Genomic DNA, 20,202 nt, shown 5'->3' with positions numbered 1-20,202 from the left:
CTGGTGGCACTTGTTGTGCAGGTGGATTAGAACTGCTTTTCTTTCATGAAGGAGATACAGTTTATTAAAGGCAGCTTAAAGTTTGGGGCAGAAATCCTGAGGTAAGTGAGGTTAATAGAGCTTTTAATGAATTGACTAAAGAATCATTTACTGCATTAAAAGGACACCTGAAGCAAGAGGGATACAGTATGGAGGCTGCCATAATTAATTCCTTTTAAACAATACCAGTTGCCTGGCAGCCCTGCTGATCTTTAATGCATCAGCAGTGTGTGACTCACAAGCCTCACCTGAAACAAGCATGTGGCAAATCTAGTCAATCTTCAGTCAAACATTTGATATGCGATATTGTTCAGGGTCTATGGATAAAGGTATTAGAAGCCAGGCAATTTGCAGACAAACATGCCAAAAGTTGTGTTTCCATAGCAACTTCCCTAATGAATGACCGGAGCCAGAAACATGATAACTTAGTGGCTTTTATTCCCCTCCCCCCAACACACACACACACACACACACACACACACACACACACACACACACACACACACTCTCACTCTCACACTCTCACACTCTCACACTCTCACACTCTCACACTCTCACACTCTATATATACACACACACACACTCAGGTTTTAATGTTATTGATATCAGCCGAAAATGTGAGCCCACGTGGAAACAGTGTGCCCATATGAGAAAATGCAAGTGTGAACTACCTAAAGAGCACGTAACGCTGATGGCTGTGAACGTGGTGGCAGCCCCAGGACCGCCTAAAGACAATTTGCGTCAAGTCCTGGGGCAGGGCTTTGCAGGAGATCGGGTGCGCTGATAAATGCGCATCTCCACTTGAATGGCGGAGCTTTGCTCCGTCATCAGTCTCCCAGTGGCAATAGCCGCTAAGAGACTGTTAGATGGTGAAATTGCCGTCTATTTACATGTTACAATGCTGAGATCTACAGCAATGCTGTACTGGGGACAGCCATGTGGCACAGCTGTCCCCCTGGGAGGTAAGAGAGCGATCGGCTCTCATAGGCTGATGTCTATGAGAGCCGATTGTGTTGATTGGCTGGCGGAGGGAGGGAGGTTTACAAAAATAGAAAAAAATAGCAATATTTATTAAAAAATGAAACAAATATTTGTAATAAACGAAAACACTTCAGGGGCGATCAGAGCCCACCAACATAGATCTCTGTTGGTGGGCAGAAAAGGGGGAGATCACTTGTGTGCTGAGTTGTATGGCCCTGCAGCAAGGCCTTAAAACTGCAGTGGCCTAAATTGTAAAAAATATCCTGGTCACTAGGGGGTGTAAGCCTACGGCCCTCAAGTGGTTAAAAAAAATGCAGACACATTGAAAGTGTGATCAGCCCTTAGGCAAAGGATGGGAATGCACAGCATAAAATGAGTTGCTATGCTATGGGAAAGTTTCATTCGTATTTTCAGGAATTACAAACAGTGGAGATACTGTATTTTGGTACCAAGCGTTCCTGAATATTGGCCTCCAGCAAATCAAGGCAATATGGAACCAGTAATAATTTTCTGACCTCTGATTACAGTAAGTCATGGTTCAATAAATTTAGCAAACATACATTTTGAACAAAAGTACACGTCCTAAGTTATTCCAAAGATAAACTATGCATACCAAGAGACAAATGAAGCAAAACCATAGGCCATTAAGACTAAACACACCAATGTAGTGTTGAAGGTTGTTAATCTCAAGGTTACCCCTGGGGTAACTGTAAAACACTGCATGTAAAAGACTTGGGAAATTAATTCAATATCAAAGCATCTGGTGATGGTATTCATGTATTTTTTATTTTTATTTTTTTATATAATTTATTGCTTAATGAGGGTATAGGAACTGAAGGGTAGGGGAGTATCATCATAACAGTAGACTTATATCACTTCAAAGGGTTTACTTTGATTCCGCTGAACTTGAGCTGTCAGCAAGTGACAGATAAGCAATTCAAAAGATAAGTAAAACCATGAAATGCAGGATTCAGTACGACAATGATATTTAAGGTGGGCCTGGACGCTTGACAGAAAAGAAACATATAGAAATGCACAAATATGTGTTTAGAGAGTTTAGCCTGTCTAATCCCCCCCCCCCCCCCATTTGTGACTAAGCACAAGTTGTAATTTGATCACTCAGCTGTGCAGACACACTGCAGATCTAATGCAGGATAGCTATCAGCTGTAACAAAAAAAAAGAAAGAAAGAAAAAGGGACTATAGAAAATTTTGGATTGGTAAAAGGGGGTAAACTAAACAAAGCAGAACAAAGATAAGCTAGAACTGCCCCTTATCTCTATTTGCCATGTGTTATTGTGTGCACAGACAATCTCCTACTTACAAACGACTCAAGTAAAGGTGGCCATACACTGGTCGATTAGCCATCAGATTCGACCAACAGATAGATCCCTCTCTGATCGAATCTGATCAGAGAGGGATCGTATGGCTACCTTTACTGCAAACAGATTGTGAACCGATTTCAGCCTGAAACCATTCACAATCTGTGGTGGTGGTGCTGCCGCTGCTCCCCGCCCCGTATGCATTACCTGTTCCGCTGGTGCGAGTCCCCTGGACACCGCTGCTCCGTCTCCGCGCTGGTCTGCTCTGGTCTCCGGCATGCTTCACTTCTTCCTGCCCGGCAGGAAGTTTAAACAGTAGAGGGCAGAGCAGCGGTGACAGTGGGACTCGCGGCGGCGGAACAGGTAATGTATTGCGTCGGTCGTCGGGCATTCGAACGCCGCTATCGACACACTCCCGACCCGCCGGCGCTCGAAAAAAATCTTCCGCATGGATGGATCGACGGGAGTTGACGGGAACGATGGATTTCGGACCGAAATCCATCGTTCTGTCAGCGGTGTGCGCGGCGATTTCACAGCCGTTTCGATCACTGTGATCGAAACGGCTGTATATCGGCGGGAAAATCATTAGGTGTATGGGCCCCTTTACACTGTTTCATAGATACAGTACAAAGTTTTCCTCATGTACAAGATATACAATAATGGCTTTTTTTATTACATATTTTTGTTGTTATGTTTCAGTATTGTATAAACTGTTATTAGTCGTTTAAAAACACTTTAAAGTACATTAAATAAACCCCCTGCCGCCGCTTTATCTCTTCTGCTGCCTCCAGGTTACCTCCACCAGAAAGTCCACATCCTGTGTTGCACTGCCTGGCAGGATTCACACCTCAAATTTGTGGCGACCTGCAATGAAGAGGCAGTGAGCGTTGCTTAGTAACGTCAGATGCATACAGGATGTAGGCAGATGTCACTTCCTGTATGTGGCGTTGCTGGGCAACAAAAACCTATTCATTGAAGCGTGCATGCCAAAGCGAATATGAAATATGCTGAAAATGAAAGTGTGGCTTTTTCTTGATAGGCCACTTCACACGGGCACTGACGCTGCTTCCATAGATGCAAAGGGGCAATTGCCCTGGGGCCGCAGAGCTTGTAGGGTCCCTAAAGTGCCCTCCAACTTGAACCTGCAATGTCTTTGGAATGGTAGCGCCTTACCTGTCCCAGCGGGCACGCTCCTCTTGCAGTGGCGCCTCTCCTCCTTGACCCTGCGGCATATTCTTATGTAATAACGTATCATGGGTCACAGAGAAGATGTGGCCAGTGATGGATGAAGTCAGGGAGTGCATGAAGCCATGGATTGACAGAGAAGTGTACCCATCAGGAGACATTGCAGGTGGCTTGGGGAGCACAGTTCAATTGGGGGGGTGATCTAAGGGTAGGGTTGTAACTCGCTCAGGGATAGGGTTGCCACCCGGCCGGAATCTGGCCGGCCTGGCCGGAAATACAGCTAAAAAGCCGGACACCGGTATTCAATTATTTCCGGCACCTCATTTGCCGGAAAAAATAGCCCCAGGCTGATCACCCTCACACAATTCCCTCCTCTCTTCTCTCGCATTGGCTGGTCACGTACTGCCAGCCAATCACGGGAGTGGCTGTATTTTCCCCGCGCTGCTGAGGACTATAGGAGGAGGAGGAGCCAGGACTTGGTGACAGTGAGAGAGAGCTGCCTCAGAGCAGCTGCAGCAGAGCACATGACCTGAATAATTGCCACTCATCTCAGCTTGCCTCACACAAGCAGCCAGCTTGTTCAGCTGAGTGTGTCACAGTCACTGGGGAGTGTATGGAGGTCTGGAGGAGTCACTTGCCAGCAGGCTGCTGAGCCTGAGCCACGGAGAGAGAGAGAGAGAGAGAGAGAGAGAGAGAGAGAGACACCAACAGTCAGAGCAGCTCAGCAAAGGACATCAGACAGACAGAGAGGAGAGAGAGGGAGAGGCTGGAAATTTCTGCAGAGCCCAACCCCCAGACAACACATGGAGAGCCAGGACTCCAGTAGAAAGAGAGAAGGAGACACAGCCAGCCAAACTTCAAGAGACACTGTCCCAGGCAGCAGGCAGAAGTGAGGAGAGGGGTCCAGACGACTTGTCACAGCTTATGCTGTGTGACAGCAGGGAGACAGGAGCATCCAAATGACCTGACCCTGTCCAGCAGGTAGAGTGGACACATACAGTCACTTTCTCTGTCTTTACACCCTCTCTCTCTCTCCAACCCTCCATCAGCCCCTATCCTCCCTTCCAGACTTTTAAAGGGAAACTAAACCTTTTGAATTAAAATGAGATTCACTTACCTGGGGCTTCGCCCAGCCCCCTGCAGCCGTCCTGTCCCACACTGGTCCTCAACGATCCTCTGTTCCCCCACCGCGGGTTATTTTCGTTTTTACTGACTAAAAGTCAGCAGGCCACTGCACCTGCGCAGCCCTGGCCACGCGTATCCTTCTTCACGTTCCCCTTCTATTGCGGCAAAAAAGTCGGCAAAAACTAAACTAACCTGCAGCGGGGTAATAGAGGACCGTCTGCAGGCTGCTGGTGGGAGAAGGTGAGAGAATCTCATTTTAGTTCAAACGGTTTAGGTACTTTTTAAAGTGTACCTGAGATCTCAGAATAGGAAGATTTTATACTCACCCGGGGCTACCTCCAGCCCCATAACACTCGCTGTCCTCCTGGGTGCCTCCGTTCAGCTGCAATCAGCCCCAGTAACTGGCTCAGTCGCGGCAAGTTGGGTCTTCTGTGTATGTGCAGCCCCTCCGTGTGTGTGCGCAGAAGAGCCGACTGATGCGACTGAGCCAGATTACTGGGGCTGATTGCGGCCTAATGGAGGCACTTGGGAGTATGTTGAGGGACGTTGCGGTGCTCATGGGACTGGAGGAAGCCCCAGGTGAGTATAAAATCTTCTTCCGAGATCTCAGGTACATGTATCAATTAATGATACAATTCTGTGGCTGATCGATCATTTCCACAGTAATCAGTCAGAAACGATTGGTCATGCCCATTAATGGCCAAATTCCTGCTAGCCAATTACATTGGGATCAATCCGAAAAGCGGGTCGATTCAATTAATCTGATCGACTTAGCTACCAGTAATTCGGTCGATAATGGGCACAACCGATTGTTTCCGATTGATTATCATTGGAAATGATTGATCAGCTGTGGAATTGTATAATTAATGGGCACTTTTAAAGTGTGCCTGTAGGGAAAAAAGTGCCCCTGGGGTTATTTACCTCATAAAGGGAAGCCTCTGGATCCTAATGAGGGTTCCCCTGTCCTCGGCAGGGGCGTTCCAAAGCTAGGACCTCCCCCCAAGATCTCCTTGTTGCCTGCTTATTGGCGCATGTACACTAGCAGTTTCCCGCTCTGCTCATGCAGTAGAGGCTTAGCTATTTTCGCCAGAGCCCAAGTGGGAAGCTGCTACTGCTCCTGCGCAAAATGGCAACGTGGATTGTTTTTGTTTTCTTTTGTCCGGGGGTCCCAGCGCAGGATCAGGCTGCCCGAGGAGGATGGCGGAAGCCTTAGGATTCAGAGGCCTTCTCTTCCAGAGGCAAGTACCGCCCATGAGCGCTTTTTTTTTTTTTTTACAGGTGTTCGTTAAACTATTTAAAGGGATCCTAAAGGCAAGGAAAAAAATAAGTTTCACTTACCTGGGACTTCCATCTACCCCCTGCAGCCGTCCTGTGCCTTTGCCGGTCCTCAATGATCCTCCATTCCCCCCCCCCCAGGGGTTGGTTTCCTTTTTGCCTGCTCAGGGTCGGCGGGCCACTGCGCCTGTATAGCTGTGTCCACGCGTATCCTTCACATTCCCATCCACAATAGCGTCCTGCGCAGGATGCTATAGCAGACGGGAATGCGAAGGACATGCTTGGACAGAGCTGAACAGGCGCAGTGGTCCACCGACTCTGAATTGGCAAACACGAAACTGACCCATGGTGGGAAAACGGAGCATCAGTGAGTGGCTGGGCAGGCACAAGACAGCTGCAGGGGGCTGGTAGAAGCCCCAGGGATCCTTGCCTTTAGGATCCCTTTAACATTTGTTTCTATTTCTGTAAATATTCAACTTTCTTGTGCTATGTATGAAAAAAGGTTGTAACAAACCCCTCCCACTTTTAGGCCACACCTCCAGGTCACACCCTAAAGCCGGTATTTTTTCAGTCAAAAGGTGGCAACCCTACTCAGGGACCATGCCGTTTTTTGCTCACGGGGGAAGAGTCTGTTGGGAGGGGGAATCTGTCGGGGAGGCCCCTTGGTTATTTTTGCCCGGAGGCCCCTTTGTTACTAGAACCGGCCCTGCACACTGGCATTCTGTTGGCTAGTTAAATAACCAGGAAACAGCTAGTTACCATACAAACTTTTTTTTTTTCCCAGCCACTTACCGAGCTGTTTAAATCAGAAAGCCTAAACTAAAAAGAAACCATGTGACTGGTGACTTCATAAACCAACTGAAAAAAAAAAGATCAGAATCTCATCTTATTGCTTTCACTTTTTGTCCCCTGGCAGTATCTTTGGAACTTTAAATGATCCTGCAGTGTCTTTTTCAGGAACAGTAATCTCCACCTATGCATGTTTCCTCAACTTCCTGGAGGTTTTCTCAGAGCTTCAATGAACTCATTCAGGCTGTATCTTATTCCAGGTGATTCATTCAGGTTTCCATGAGTTGCAAAATAAATAGCTCTTCCTTGCAGCCAAAAATGACAGCCCATTGTTTGTAGATGTATCTGGTCCAAGTTCTCACATTTGCATTCTTATTTCCCTGTTCAGTCAGTGCTTCATTCACACAGGTCAGTGTACTCACAGCTGCAGCGAATTTATTACAGCAAATTGGTGATACACTCTTGCAATACTTCATTTTGTTTTAGCGAAAACTAACAGAGACCGAGAAAAGGAAAATGTGGATTATATTTAGACACGTGTGAGGAAATATTTGCAGTGCTTATACGTGCACACAAGGAAATTGTTTTTATTTTTACACAAAAGTGAACTAAGCCTGTGCAGGGCGCTAGCTCGGTGCCAGCAGATGCGAAGCTAAACTGCTCGGAAAGCGCACAGTTCAGTCCTCCATCTCAAAGAGGCGTTACGCTTTAAATGGAACCTAAAGTGAAGCTTCCATATACTGTTTATTTCTTTTTAAAGTGTACCTGAGTAATAGGAAAGATATTATACTTACCTTGAGCTTCCTCCAGCTCCATGAGCACCGGTGCCTCCCTCGCTGTCCTTCCGGGTGGCTCCGTTCGGCCACAATCACCCCCGGTAACTGACTCAGTTGCGTCAGTCGGCCTCTTCTGCGCATGCACGGACATCCGTGATTGTGCAGAAGACCCAGACTGGCGCGACCGAGTCAGATTACCAGGGCTGATGTGAATGTTGCTCAGATACAATAATACAATAACATTTGTAAAGCGCTTTTCTCCCATAGGACTCAAAGCGCATCATTGTGTCTCAGATTAATACAGGGTTGCAGGCTGGGTTGTGTTACAGAGGAGATAGTCAGATGTTCATGAATGCCAGACTGAAGATGGAGCTGTCCTGATTGGGTGTGGCAGGGAGTTCCAAAGTGTAGGGGCAGCATGACAAAAGGCTCTGGGGGTGACCAAGGTGTTACGTCCTTTTGATCTAAGATTGTGGGGGGTGTGATGCAATTGCAACAAGTCCTTCAGGTATCCAGGGCCCAGATTGTGCAAGGATTTGAATGTCAGTAAGCCAATCTTAAACAGAATTCTCCATTTTATCGGTAGCCAGTGGAGTGAGCACAGGGTTGGTGTTATGTGGCAATGGCGGGGTTGGCTCGTTAACAGCCTTGCGGCGGCATTCTGTACTGATTGCAGGCGGCGTAAGTCTTTCTTATGCAGGCCTGTGTAGAGGACGTTGCAATAGTCTAACCTTGATGTGACGAAGGCACATACGCTTGCTTATTTTTCTGCTTCTGACACATTAACATGTAGGAACCAACCATTGAAGAGGGAGCACGGAGCTAATATTAAAGCTTATTTATTGGAAAATTCTAGTTGCAAAAAGACACAGACTGACAAAACCTATAAAAAACCCCCTTTAAAACCAATTGATCAATTGGACTTGCTGTAAGCATGTGTCCCTAAATAGGAGTGCACATCCTATATGTCTAGGATTCAAAACATGCATGCAAATAATCCGCTGCTTGGTGGGTGTGGAGCTGTTCCCCCGGCGTACGTTAAAAAGGGGTGCTGGGAAAAAAGGGCGCGGGGTTTGAAACGATAAGCATGGATAACGTTTAAAAATGTATTGTACTGTATTTCGTTTAAAATTAATGTTTTATAAAGTTATAAATCATTAAATAATGTGCATTAAATCGGCAATTGTAAAAACGTTAATCTTTCGTTTAAATAGTGAAACGTATAATAACGTTTAAAAAAAAAATTACTAAGTAACCCTCCCTGTACCTACCCCTAACCCCTAGACCCCCCTGTTGATGCCTAAACCTAAGACCCCCCCTGTTGGTGCCTAAGTAACCCTCCCTGTACCTACCCCTAACCCCTAGACCCCCCTGTTGGTGCCTAAACCTAAGACCCCCCTGTTGGTGCCTAAACCTAAGACCCCCCTGTTGGTGCCTAAACCTAAGACCCCCTGTTGGTGCCTAAACCTAAGACCCCCCTGTTGGTGCCTAAACCTAAGACCCCCCTGTTGGTGCCTAAACCTAAGACCCCCTGTTGGTGCCTAAACCTAAGACCCCCCTGGTGGTGCCTAAACCTAAGACCCCCCTGTTGGTGCCTAAACCTAAGACCCCCCTGTTGGTGCCTAAACCTAAGACCCCCCTATTGGTGCCTAAACCTAAGACCCCCCTGTGATAAGCATTAATAAAGTTTCAAAAACATATTGTGCGTTTTTTTTCGTTTAAAAATAATGTAAAAAAATAAAAATTGTACTGTTTTTCGTTTAAAAATAATGTTTGAAAAAAATATTGTACTGTTTTTCGTTTAAAAATAATATTAAAAAATGTATAAATCATTAAATAATGTGTAATCATGAGAAGCAGTAATAAAACATTAAGTCTCCGGGCGCCGCTTTTAAAACGTTATTTTTCTCCGGCGCCCTTTTTTCCTATCGGGCGCCCATTAAACGATATTTATTATGGGAGTGAATGGCGGCGCCCGATTTGTCCACTAGCCTCCTGCGCCCTTTTTTACTGTTACCGTGCCTCCGCAACCTTCCTCCTGGCGTCTGACGATTACCACTAACAGCCGGCTGAACGACAAACCAATGCTTACTACCTCTTGGTTTACGGATGGAGGAACTCCCACACCACACCAGCTTGTCTGTGCAGTGAGGAAGCGAGTGGTGAGCCCCAGTCTGCCTTTGAGGGTACACATGAGTGACAAAGTTTAGCAAATCAAATTACATGCATACAGAGCAGCCGGTTGAGGTTTGCCATGCGAATCAATATGTGTCAGTAATGGTTGCGTGATAATCCATAGAGGCGTGCATAGCTGCACACGGGGGTCAGCACTGAAGATCACACGGATCCTAACCTTGCACTGGATGTCATGTTGTTCTGATCAAGCTGGGCCCGAAGATTATTTGCATGCATGTTTTGAATCCTAGACATATAGGATGTGCACTCCTATTTAGGGACACATGCTTACAGCAAGTCCAATTGATCAATTGGTTTTAAAGGGGGTTTTTTATAGGTTTTGTCAGTCTGTGTCATTTGCAACTAGAATTTTCCAATAAATAAACTTTAATATTAGCTCCGTGCTCCCTCTTCAATGGTTGGTTCTTGGATGAGTAGTTCTCAAGGTGAGACGAGCGCTATATGCAATTTATAGCTTCTGGTTGATATCCTGTTCATTTGCAGTGTTTCTACATTAACATGTAGATCAAGAACTAACAGTTTTCTTTCTGCGTAACAAATAATAAAAAAATGTTACAGTATAATACGATATAATTTTTCATTTGTTCCTCCTTTCAGTTCTTGTGTTGTGGTTGATGCATGTCAGTCAGGTATTTAGCATTTTTTAAGTAATACAAATGGCAGCCTACACATGCCCTGACTTAAAGCAGACCTGAAGAATCTAAAAAAAAAAAAAAGTTTAATTTACCTGGGGCTTCTGCCAGCCCCCTGCAGCTGCCCTGTGCTCACCACATTGCCAAACGATCCTCCGGTCCCCTGCTGCGGCTCACTTTCATTCTCACCGACTCGCAAGTCGACATACACTGTGTCTGCTCTACAGGGACCCTGTCTGCACATGTCCTTGTACACGCTCTCGTTGCTGGTACACAAGGATTACCGGCAAATACAATTGCTGCCTTCACTCGTGCGATGGCCAAGCATATAGAGCTCTACACATTGCTAGATTTAATGATAAAGCTTATTTTAACTTGCTTACATTTTTATTTAGTGCATGCAAGCGCATAGAAACTCCACAGTGATTTTATCAGTCAGTTTTGATGTGTTAAAACTGCTCCCAGTGAGTTAGTTCAGGCTTAGTAAATAATATCTATTTTGTGCAGCCAGTTCCTGATTTAGAAAGAGGAAAACAAGTTGGCTGCCTATACGGGGCACTGCAAAATCCAGTCTTGTAAACAGAGTGGTTTGTGTTACTGTGAGTCTGGAAATGTATAGCTGGCTGAAATTTAAAATTCAAAAATGATTTGAAATAACATTAAAATGCAGAACAATTTCTTCAGCACTACTTGCATATAGCAAATTTTTAACTTGTAGTTTCACTTTAAAATTACTTTTTTAATAAATACTAGTTGCTGCTGATCCTCTGCCTCTTCTACTTTTTAGCCATCGAAACCTGAACATGCATGTGCAGATCTGGTGTTTCTAACATTATTGTCAGATCTGACAATAGTAGCTGCATGCCTATTTTTGGTGTAATTCAGACACTTTTGCAGCCAAAATAGATCAGCAGGGCTGCCAGGCAACTGAAATTGTTGATAAGGAAATAAATATGGCAGCGTCCATATCATAGCTTCCAACTGTCCCTCTTTCTTCCTCATTTTTTTTTTCTACCGGGAAATGTGTTAAATTGGCTCTAAACTTTATTCACATCCTTTAAATTGATACATTTCTTATTTTCAAATAAGGAATGAAAATTAACCTAGATAAACCAGTGTGCTTTGAATGATAAAACAACATATTTTTCTTATAGAATATTTTTATGGTATGTGTGACTAGGGGTCGGTGGCGTGGTTAGAGGTGTGGCAGGGCGTGGCTTAAGTGTCCCTCTTCCTTATCTCAAAAAGTTGGGAGGTATGTTTATATACCTCTCGCATCAGTTGTCCTTTAAAGTAATATTAGGATGTCTCCAGGCATTATAGCACTGTTGTGCCTTTCATTGATATAGCATATGATTAGTAAAATGTCTCTTGATTTGCATATGCAATATAAGGCAGAATGATTGATGTGCTATTTTTACTGTATAAACTGTAGCCATGACTAATTCCGTTTACTCGGGCACTAATAGAAAATGCAAATAATATCATGTAGACATTTTGTTCAGGTTCTGCTGTGTAATGCCTTTCAGCTCACAAAGCCGGGCCATGTATATTCGGACCTGACTTTGAGCAAATATTTATTGAATCAGTAGGAAATTATGGTCCGGGGCTCCTGTGTTATAAATGAGTTTTCTCTTTCTTTTGTGGTGAGTTTGCTTTCATTACATTAAGATATTTTAGATCTGTTGAGAGGTGAGATTAATGATGCCCTTTGTTCCAGTCACAACTTCGGTTCCGTAAAGCAAGTTTTAACAATTTTAATTATCTAGTTGTCAATAGTGTGATTGGGCTTTACAATCTGACCTCTACATCCTCAGCTGTAAAAAAAAAAATGCTTGTAAACTTGACTTTTAGCTTACCTATAATTATGCCTCTTTATGTTTTTCCCCCTCAGGAAATTGCATTCATGTAGAAGTTGTCAATATGAAGAGTGGAATGCTTGCATTCAAGAAAGAGGAAAATAATACAGAGGACATTAAAATGGAGATGAATACCTTGCCATATCGTGTCCCAGGGCTAACTACGCCTAATAATGAGATGGCTCCTAAACACGAACTGGGTGATAGTACAAAGCTCATTGGTGTCCAGATAATTCTAATCTTGGCCTACAGTTCCATCATTCTGTTGGGGGTGGTAGGCAACACCCTAGTAATCTACGTTGTCATCAAATTCAAAACCATGCGCACTGTCACAAACTACTTTATTGTCAATCTTGCTGTGTCAGACTTAATGGTGAACACTCTATGTCTCCCGTTTACATTGGTGTATACTCTGTTAGATGAATGGAAGTTCGGGACAGTCTTGTGTCATTTGTTGACCTATGCTCAAGGACTTGCTGTTCAAGTGTCTACTATCACACTTATGGTAATTGCCCTTGACAGACATCGATGCATTGTGTACCATCTGGAGAGCAAGATCTCTACTAAAATTTGCTTTATGATTATTGGTGTTACATGGGCTTGTAGTGCTGCACTTGCTAGTCCTTTGGCCATCTTCAAGGAGTATACCCTTATTGTTATTTCCGATGATTATCAGATACAGGTCTGTTTAGAAAGGTGGCCAGGAGACCATCTGAATTACAGCACTATTTACAGCATATCAATGCTTCTAATTCAGTACATTTTACCTTTAGCTATAATATCATATGCCTATGTTAGAATCTGGACTAAACTAAAGAACCATGTAAGTCCTGGGGGAGGAAATGATCACTATCACCAAAGACGACGGAAAACTACCAAGATGTTACTTACAGTGGTTGTGGTGTTTGCAGTCTGTTGGTTGCCATTCCATGCCTTTCAACTTGCTAGTGATATTGACAGCAAAGTTTTGGACCTGAATGAATACAAGCTGTTTTACACCATATTTCACGTCATTGCCATGTGCTCTACTTTTGCCAACCCAATCCTTTATGGGTGGATGAACAACAATTACAGAACAGCTTTCCTTACAGCTTTCAAATGTGAGCAGAGGATGGACTCCATACACCCTGAAGTTTCTGTAGCCTTTCAAGCCAAGAAGAAACAGTTACAAGTCAAAGAGGTTAATGGTCCAAATGGCAACTATCAGCATGCTTGCACGCAACCTACAAATGTGTAATGCTTAGGCGATCAAATGTCAAAGGAAAATGTTTACTGAGCACTGAAATATGTCTAACATGAAGACAAATATTACATCTTACAAATTGGTTTCTTGGAGCACTTGACATCCGTTTGCCTAGAATTAGCTGCAAACAAAGCCTTGTGTAAGTTCTTGGAATTATCGTTTTGGAACACAGAAAACGTGTGAATTGACCCTGAGGGAAGAGCCCTTTTTAAAAACAATGTCATTGTGGCTTTAATTATCTTCCTGTAAAGAAGTTTAACCGCAAGCCTAACGTTTTCTCCCCGGATGATCCCATATTGTGCCTGAAAGACAGCTTTTCTTTTCCATATGTGACTGCGGAGAATGTTTTATAGGATTTGGCCTCAGCGTTGCTAGTCCAGAGCTGGTAAAAGATCAACTTAGACCAAATGCCCCTTTGTGGAAATAAGAGACTATTGACCATGGAAATGCAGCTCTGTTCAGACAGAAACCATTTTAGGTCAAAATGAAACTTGGCTAAATCCTCTAAGTTTGAGACATTTATCTAGCAGTGGTGGCAGCTTGTTATGATGTGTGTGAGGTCTAAAACTTTTTTCTTAGTTGAGATAAATGAAGTTGGCAGAACGAGGAACGAGCATTTAGTGTCCCATTGTATACAGGACTTGGTTTACTAAATGGTGATCTTTGATGAAGAGAAGGGGGCATTGAAGAGTAGAACATTGTAATAGTGGAATTTTTTCTCTACAAAATAAAACTAGGCATTCATATATAAGATTAAGATGTGGTAAAAGATAAATGTCACTGCTATCAATCTCTACCACCACAGTACAGAGACAACAGAGATCCACCTATTATTCATCTCATCTCCCCACAAACGTATTACTGCTTGCTGCAGTACAAAGCGACGAAGCCTTAGCCTTGTACCACTCCTGCCAGTGCTGCCCATCCCCCCCCCCCCCCCCCCCCATTAAGGTTTACTCTGTGAACTGAAGAATGTTTTTAAGTTCACCATTTGAATGAGAAAATCATCAAATATCAGTCCCATTTTAATAGATTTCCATTGGATTTGATGTTTATATTTAAATGCCTGATCTATTAACACCCCCCCCCCCCCCCCCCACACACACACACACACACACACACACACAGTTAAATTTTACAGTTATTTAAAGTTTAACCCGAACATATTTATTTCAGAACCGTAAGGCATTTACACCACTACATTATTACATCCAATGCACTAAATGAAATTTCAGCTTTACCGTGCGTCAAAGTTTTTACATGTACGCATAAGAACACCTCAGATCAATGTACTCATTCTGGCACAGGGTCCACAAGATATTGGAGGAAGAGGATCAATGCAACATTTTTCAGAGGAAGTCACACCAACACTATTCATAATCCTGTCAACTTAGGTTCACTTTAAAAAGAATGTACTGTAACTTTATTTTTTATTTTTATTTGTGGGGGGAGGGGTTATGTTTGTTAAAATACATTTTTTATTATGATTGGAAATATTATAAATGAATATATATATATATATATATATATATATATATATATATATATATATATATATTTATTTTTTATTTTTTTCAGAGCTTCAACTGCTCATTTAACTACTTCCATACCAGCAGTCTCTGCCCCCTTAAGGACCAGAGACTGCTAGGGCACTAAAATGACACTTACCAACAAATTGCCACAATAGTCCGCCATTCCAGCTTATCACACCGCTCTTCCCTGCCGCAGGTCCCTCTCTCTGCAGTCTCTATGAAGGCAGAGCTGTGCGAGCAGGTCAGAAGCCACCTTCATTGGCTTCTTACGCTGTCAATTGCTGTAAGCCAATGGGATTGGCTTACAGTGATAACAGGGTCAGGAGCCAATGAAATCGGCTTGTGACCGGGTCACCCAGCTCTGCCACCATATAGACGGCAGGGTGAGTGATCTGCGAAAGGGAGACAGCGACGTGATCGGCGCGAGCGGCGGAAATGCGCGTTGACCATTGTTGAAATCTATGTATTGTCAGATCCGCTCAGTCACAAGCAGGATGTAGATTTCAACTGTGCTGGTCCGGAACCAGATAACTGGCAAGGTGTAGATTCAAGAAGGATCTTGTTTTTTGCTGTTTTGGATATATAAGATCCAAATAGAACAATAGTGCCTGGAGACTTTGGTTTGACACTTTTAGAGATTTGCCAGTTAATTCAGTACCAGAGCTCGAAATAAATGGCACATGCATGTAAAATGTAATTTATTCCTACTAATAAAGTACTTTTTTTTTTTTTTTTTTTTTTTATAAGCACAATGGCTAAAATAAACATGCAAAAAATGACAAGCCACATGACCTCCAAATAGTTAAGCCAGCCATAAACATATTGTTACATGGCACAAACTATATTTGTTCAGTAGGGTGACAGTCACATACTACATCATATATCCACATTTTACTTCTAATCTCCTGAAGTTTTCTTTCTTAAAATTCTCTGTTACTATAACATACCAGAACAGAGCATAAGAACAAAAGAAATAACTTACTACAACAGGACAGAAACAATGGCTAAAGAGGAAGTACCAAGGTTGTTTATCACCAAGGTTCTTAACGTGTGTTACACCCCAGAGGGTACTTCAGTTAGACTTAAAGGCACTTGATCTTGTCAGTGTCAAGCCATTATTGTAAGTTTGAAGATTAAAAAAAAAATTCTAACTCGCATATAAACAATCCTGAGTAAGTATTTTTAGGTCATTCAAAACAAAATAATGTTTGAAAATCATTTATAAACAATTATGGTGTAGCCCTAAAAATGTAAACATATACCAAGTGGTGCTTGAGATAAAGTTACCACAATTGGGGCACTTGGTCGGTCCCCTTGTTAGTAAAGGGGTACATTCTATAATCATTAATAGCCTAAGAACCCTTAGCACCTACCTTCCTGGATAAAGCTTACATTTTCACAGGAAAGCATAAGATCAAGAAACCTAGTCATTGGTTTACACCATCTCACCCTAAAGACCTGAAACTTTCTGTTCATCAAGTATACACACTAAAGGGAGTCTGATTCTGACTCCAATCCCTGGCATATGCCACACACCAAGATAAGACAAGCACCTGTACAACTGTATTTTAACTGGTACAACTGATTTGTCCCACATAGTAGACACAGTGGGCTACATCACTCTAGTCTACCCAGTCGGGTATAACAGATTGTCTTTCTACGAGACATCAGAATACAAACAAAACACAAACACAGAACATTTATATCACGCTTTTCTCCTGGCGGACTCAAAGCGCCAGAGCTGCAGCCACTAGGATGCGCTCTATAGGCAGTAGCAGTGTTAGGGAGTCTTGCCCAAGGTCTCCTACTGAATAGGTGCTGGCTTACTGAACAGGCAGAGCCGAGATTCGAACCCAGGTCTCCTGTGTCAGAGGCAGAGCCCTGAACCATTACACTATCCAGCCAAATAAACACACACACACACACACACACGCACGCACGCACGCACGCACGCACGCACGCACGCACGCACACACACACACACACACACACACACACACACACACACACACACACTCACTCACTCCCTCACTCAAATGTTCCTAAGATCACTTTAACATGCTCCATGAGAGCACACCAGATTTCCCCATCAGCTGACTATGTGATATCCATTCCTATAATTGTTACAGGGTTCAGCCAGCTTGTCTGGCTATGGCTCACTTTTTCGCCAGTATGCAAATATGTTTTTTGTAGACTGTAAGATTAGTTAGCAAAATGTCTAGAAAATCTCTGCTTTAAAGAGATTCTGAAGTCTCATAAAATTCACCTTTTTATTTTAATTTTTTTTTACATCACTGCCCTAACTAAAACGCTGCATCCCCGTGGCTGAACACTAACTTAAACCCTCCAAACTCCCTTGGGCACACTGCAGGGAGCGCTTCCGTGAGAGGCAGAGCTTTTGGCTGTAGCTCTGCCTCTCCACGCGTCTATCAGCGCGTATCTCCCACAATATGTTCATTCAGTATCATTCATTTAGTAACAAATACTCAAAAATCATTAAAGGACACCTGAATGTAAGAACAAACAAAAAACACATAATTGTGTCATATGGCAGCTGTGGCCAGGAGCATTCTGCACATGCACAGTTTGGAAAGAATTGTATCTGTGCAAAAACGCTCCCATTCATAGCTGCCATGCACAACCACTAAGACGCACTATCAAGGAAGTGAAAAAAAGGAAAGTGCATGTACCATGGCTGCTAGGGGTAACCGCAGCACGGTGGAGGTAACAACATCAAAACTGAGGGGCCATGAAGATCATGGGGGCCTGGAAGAAGCTTCAGGTATGGCCATATTATGTATTTATTTATTTAGTTTTTTTAGTTCAGGTGTCCTTCAAGCATAGTCAGTCAAGTTTATGTAGATCAATGTCACAACACAAAGCACATAATTTACAAAATTGCAAAGTTTACATAATGTACTAAATGGACCAAGATACATCCACTAAGATCCTTCATCACTCGCCACTGTTTTTTTTTTATTTCAGTACCTATGATATTTTAATGGAGGTCCTGAACTAATTTATGAAGGTTGAACATTTTGGACTTGATTGACTAAACCGTGCTAACTCACAGCACGGCCGCGCTAGCGTTTTTGCGCGTGTTTTCATGTTTTGCATCGCCTTTTCACGAATTTTTGTGCACAATCGCAAATTTTCGCAGGTGCAAATTCGCAACTGCGCGCGAAAGCATGCAAAACGCTAGTGCGGCCATACTATGAGTTAGCACTGTTTAGGGAATCAAGCCCATCAGCTTTTTGTACTCTTAAATGCAGACTGAAGCAAGTCACCAAAACAACTGTTTTAGTTTTCTATTCTCAATGAGAGGTTGCTGTATATATATGTAAATGTATTGCATATCCAGAGAACTTGTACATTTATGTAATATGTGACCTTGTACATCTGTTAATGAAGGTCTTTTTGTCCAGAACTTGCATGAAGCGCAGTCGTGATATATAAATCCGTTTATTCATCTGGTATTTTTTAAAACCTAGGATGAGGTGTTTTATGGTAATGCCGTTGTCATCTATAGCTTACTTTTTCGGCTGACCTAATTTATGCTGGTTAAACTGTTTGCATGGATTGCCAAAGTGAGTCAACTACAGTGCCAAACCCTTTACAGCATAGCTAGACTTTAATGTATGCAGTTCTACTTGCCTATCATAGAGAATATACATAACTGAAGACATTGATGTTTTGTAGGAGCTGTCAAAGAACCTCATGTGAATTATTCATCTCCACTAGATTTTATTCCCAGGTGAAGTAATATCCACTCCAAAGAGAAAAGACTGAAATGTGACTGAAGATGTTTTCTTATTTGCAAAATACAAATATGGAATGGGGGTGAAGTCATTTTACCAAAATCAAAATGGATCTTTATTTTCTTGAAAAATTAATAACCCCACAAAAACACATTTAAATGATACAAATAATATTTTATGATACATTAAATCAATGGTCATTAAAAATAAAGCATTATTAAACAGTAATGTCAATGAATATTTTCTAGTTTTTTGTTTTTTCATTGTGTTCTTGCTGCAATTAATATATATTTAATAACGTCTTTTTAAAATGCAACTCCAGCAAGTAAAATGGATTGCTAAATATATTTAGGGAACATTACAAAAATTACGTAAAGGGAATGTATAGTTTTTTTTTTTGTTTTTTTTTTGCATACTTCTTTGATTTATTTTACTTATTAAAATATTTACTTAAAAAAAATATATGAAATAATAATTCTCAGTTTTTGATACTTAATCTATCCCTCTGCCTGGTAATGTTTTGTAAGCAGGAGAGAGCGTCACGGTACATTAAAAGTTGCCATACACACTTATATATTCTTTAAAAGACTAGACATTAGATTTGATATCAACATCTTCGCTCACTATTGCAATCAAAATATCAGTTGAATATAGATCAGAAACGCATTTTTTTTCTTTTTTTTTTCTTCCAGCCTCTAGGAAATGCTGGAAGTGCAAGGGAGAGTGGGGTCACGGGATGGGGTCCTAGACTCTAGTACAGCCCACTGATATGTCCATCTTCATCCTCTGACTGTTCCCCCAGCCATGGACAAGTACATCCAGATTGAGCATGCGGTACCAAGGTCAACACATATCCAGTAGAATGAACAGGCTCTTGCTTGTCTTTTTCACTCTGTGTACTAGTGCTTCGTTATACTGGGCATGTTTTTGGAATGCAACAAGGCTGCAGAAGGCATATAAAAATACACATGAATATATGAGGTTGTACATAAAAGCCGTAATTTCTTGTAGATACTTTTCTCTTAAACTGAAAAAGCATTCTGCTCTTGGATTCAACCTGAAGAAGACACAAGGGCCAATAATGCAATTACATTTTTCTCCTAAGATTTCTCCTAAGTGATATTTTCAAACTTGTAAATAAAGTGCCTTTTAAATTGTCAGCAAGCAATAAAACACTTTAAATAGTTTTGATAGTACTTTTTAACTACTTTTTTGGTACTTTTTCAGTTGCAAAGTGCTGAAAAGTAGTGGGTAGGATGGAAGTGCCCAATGTATGTTCTATTTTTTAATGCAGATAAAAAAATTATATAATAAAAAGAGAGGTGATTGTTTACCTCTTTTTATCATATAATTTTTTTATTTGCATTTAAAAATACTAAAATAGGACGCACATTGGGCGCCTCCATCCTACCCACTACCAGTCAGACCTTCTTTGTAGGTAATAGCTTTGCAGTTTTTCTGGAAAGTCTATCATACTACAGGAGAGCAACC

The 20,202-nt window shown here is 42.3% G+C and overlaps 1 protein-coding gene across 2 annotated transcripts in view; it reads left to right on the top strand.

The window, feature by feature from the left end:
- Positions 1-14,875, top strand: part of NPY2R (neuropeptide Y receptor Y2) — a 122,699-nt gene extending 107,824 nt beyond the window's left edge. Inside the window, exons 1-2 of one of the 2 annotated variants that reach the window (XM_068278886.1) lie at positions 287-368; positions 12,214-14,875. In XM_068278886.1, coding sequence (XP_068134987.1) covers positions 338-368; positions 12,214-13,415 — 1,233 coding nt within the window. In that variant the 5' untranslated portion in view covers positions 287-337 and the 3' untranslated portion in view covers positions 13,416-14,875. Of the gene's footprint in view, positions 1-286; positions 369-12,213 lie in introns of those variants that run through there. The other variant, XM_068278887.1, reaches the window with a different exon arrangement.
- The last annotated feature ends 5,327 nt before the right edge of the window (positions 14,876-20,202 follow it).

This window comes from Hyperolius riggenbachi, chromosome 1, assembly GCF_040937935.1.
Source record: "Hyperolius riggenbachi isolate aHypRig1 chromosome 1, aHypRig1.pri, whole genome shotgun sequence".
NCBI lineage: Eukaryota > Metazoa > Chordata > Amphibia > Anura > Hyperoliidae > Hyperolius > Hyperolius riggenbachi.
The sequence above is the reverse complement of the archived record's forward strand: the minus strand, read 5'-3'. Positions and strand labels throughout refer to the sequence as shown.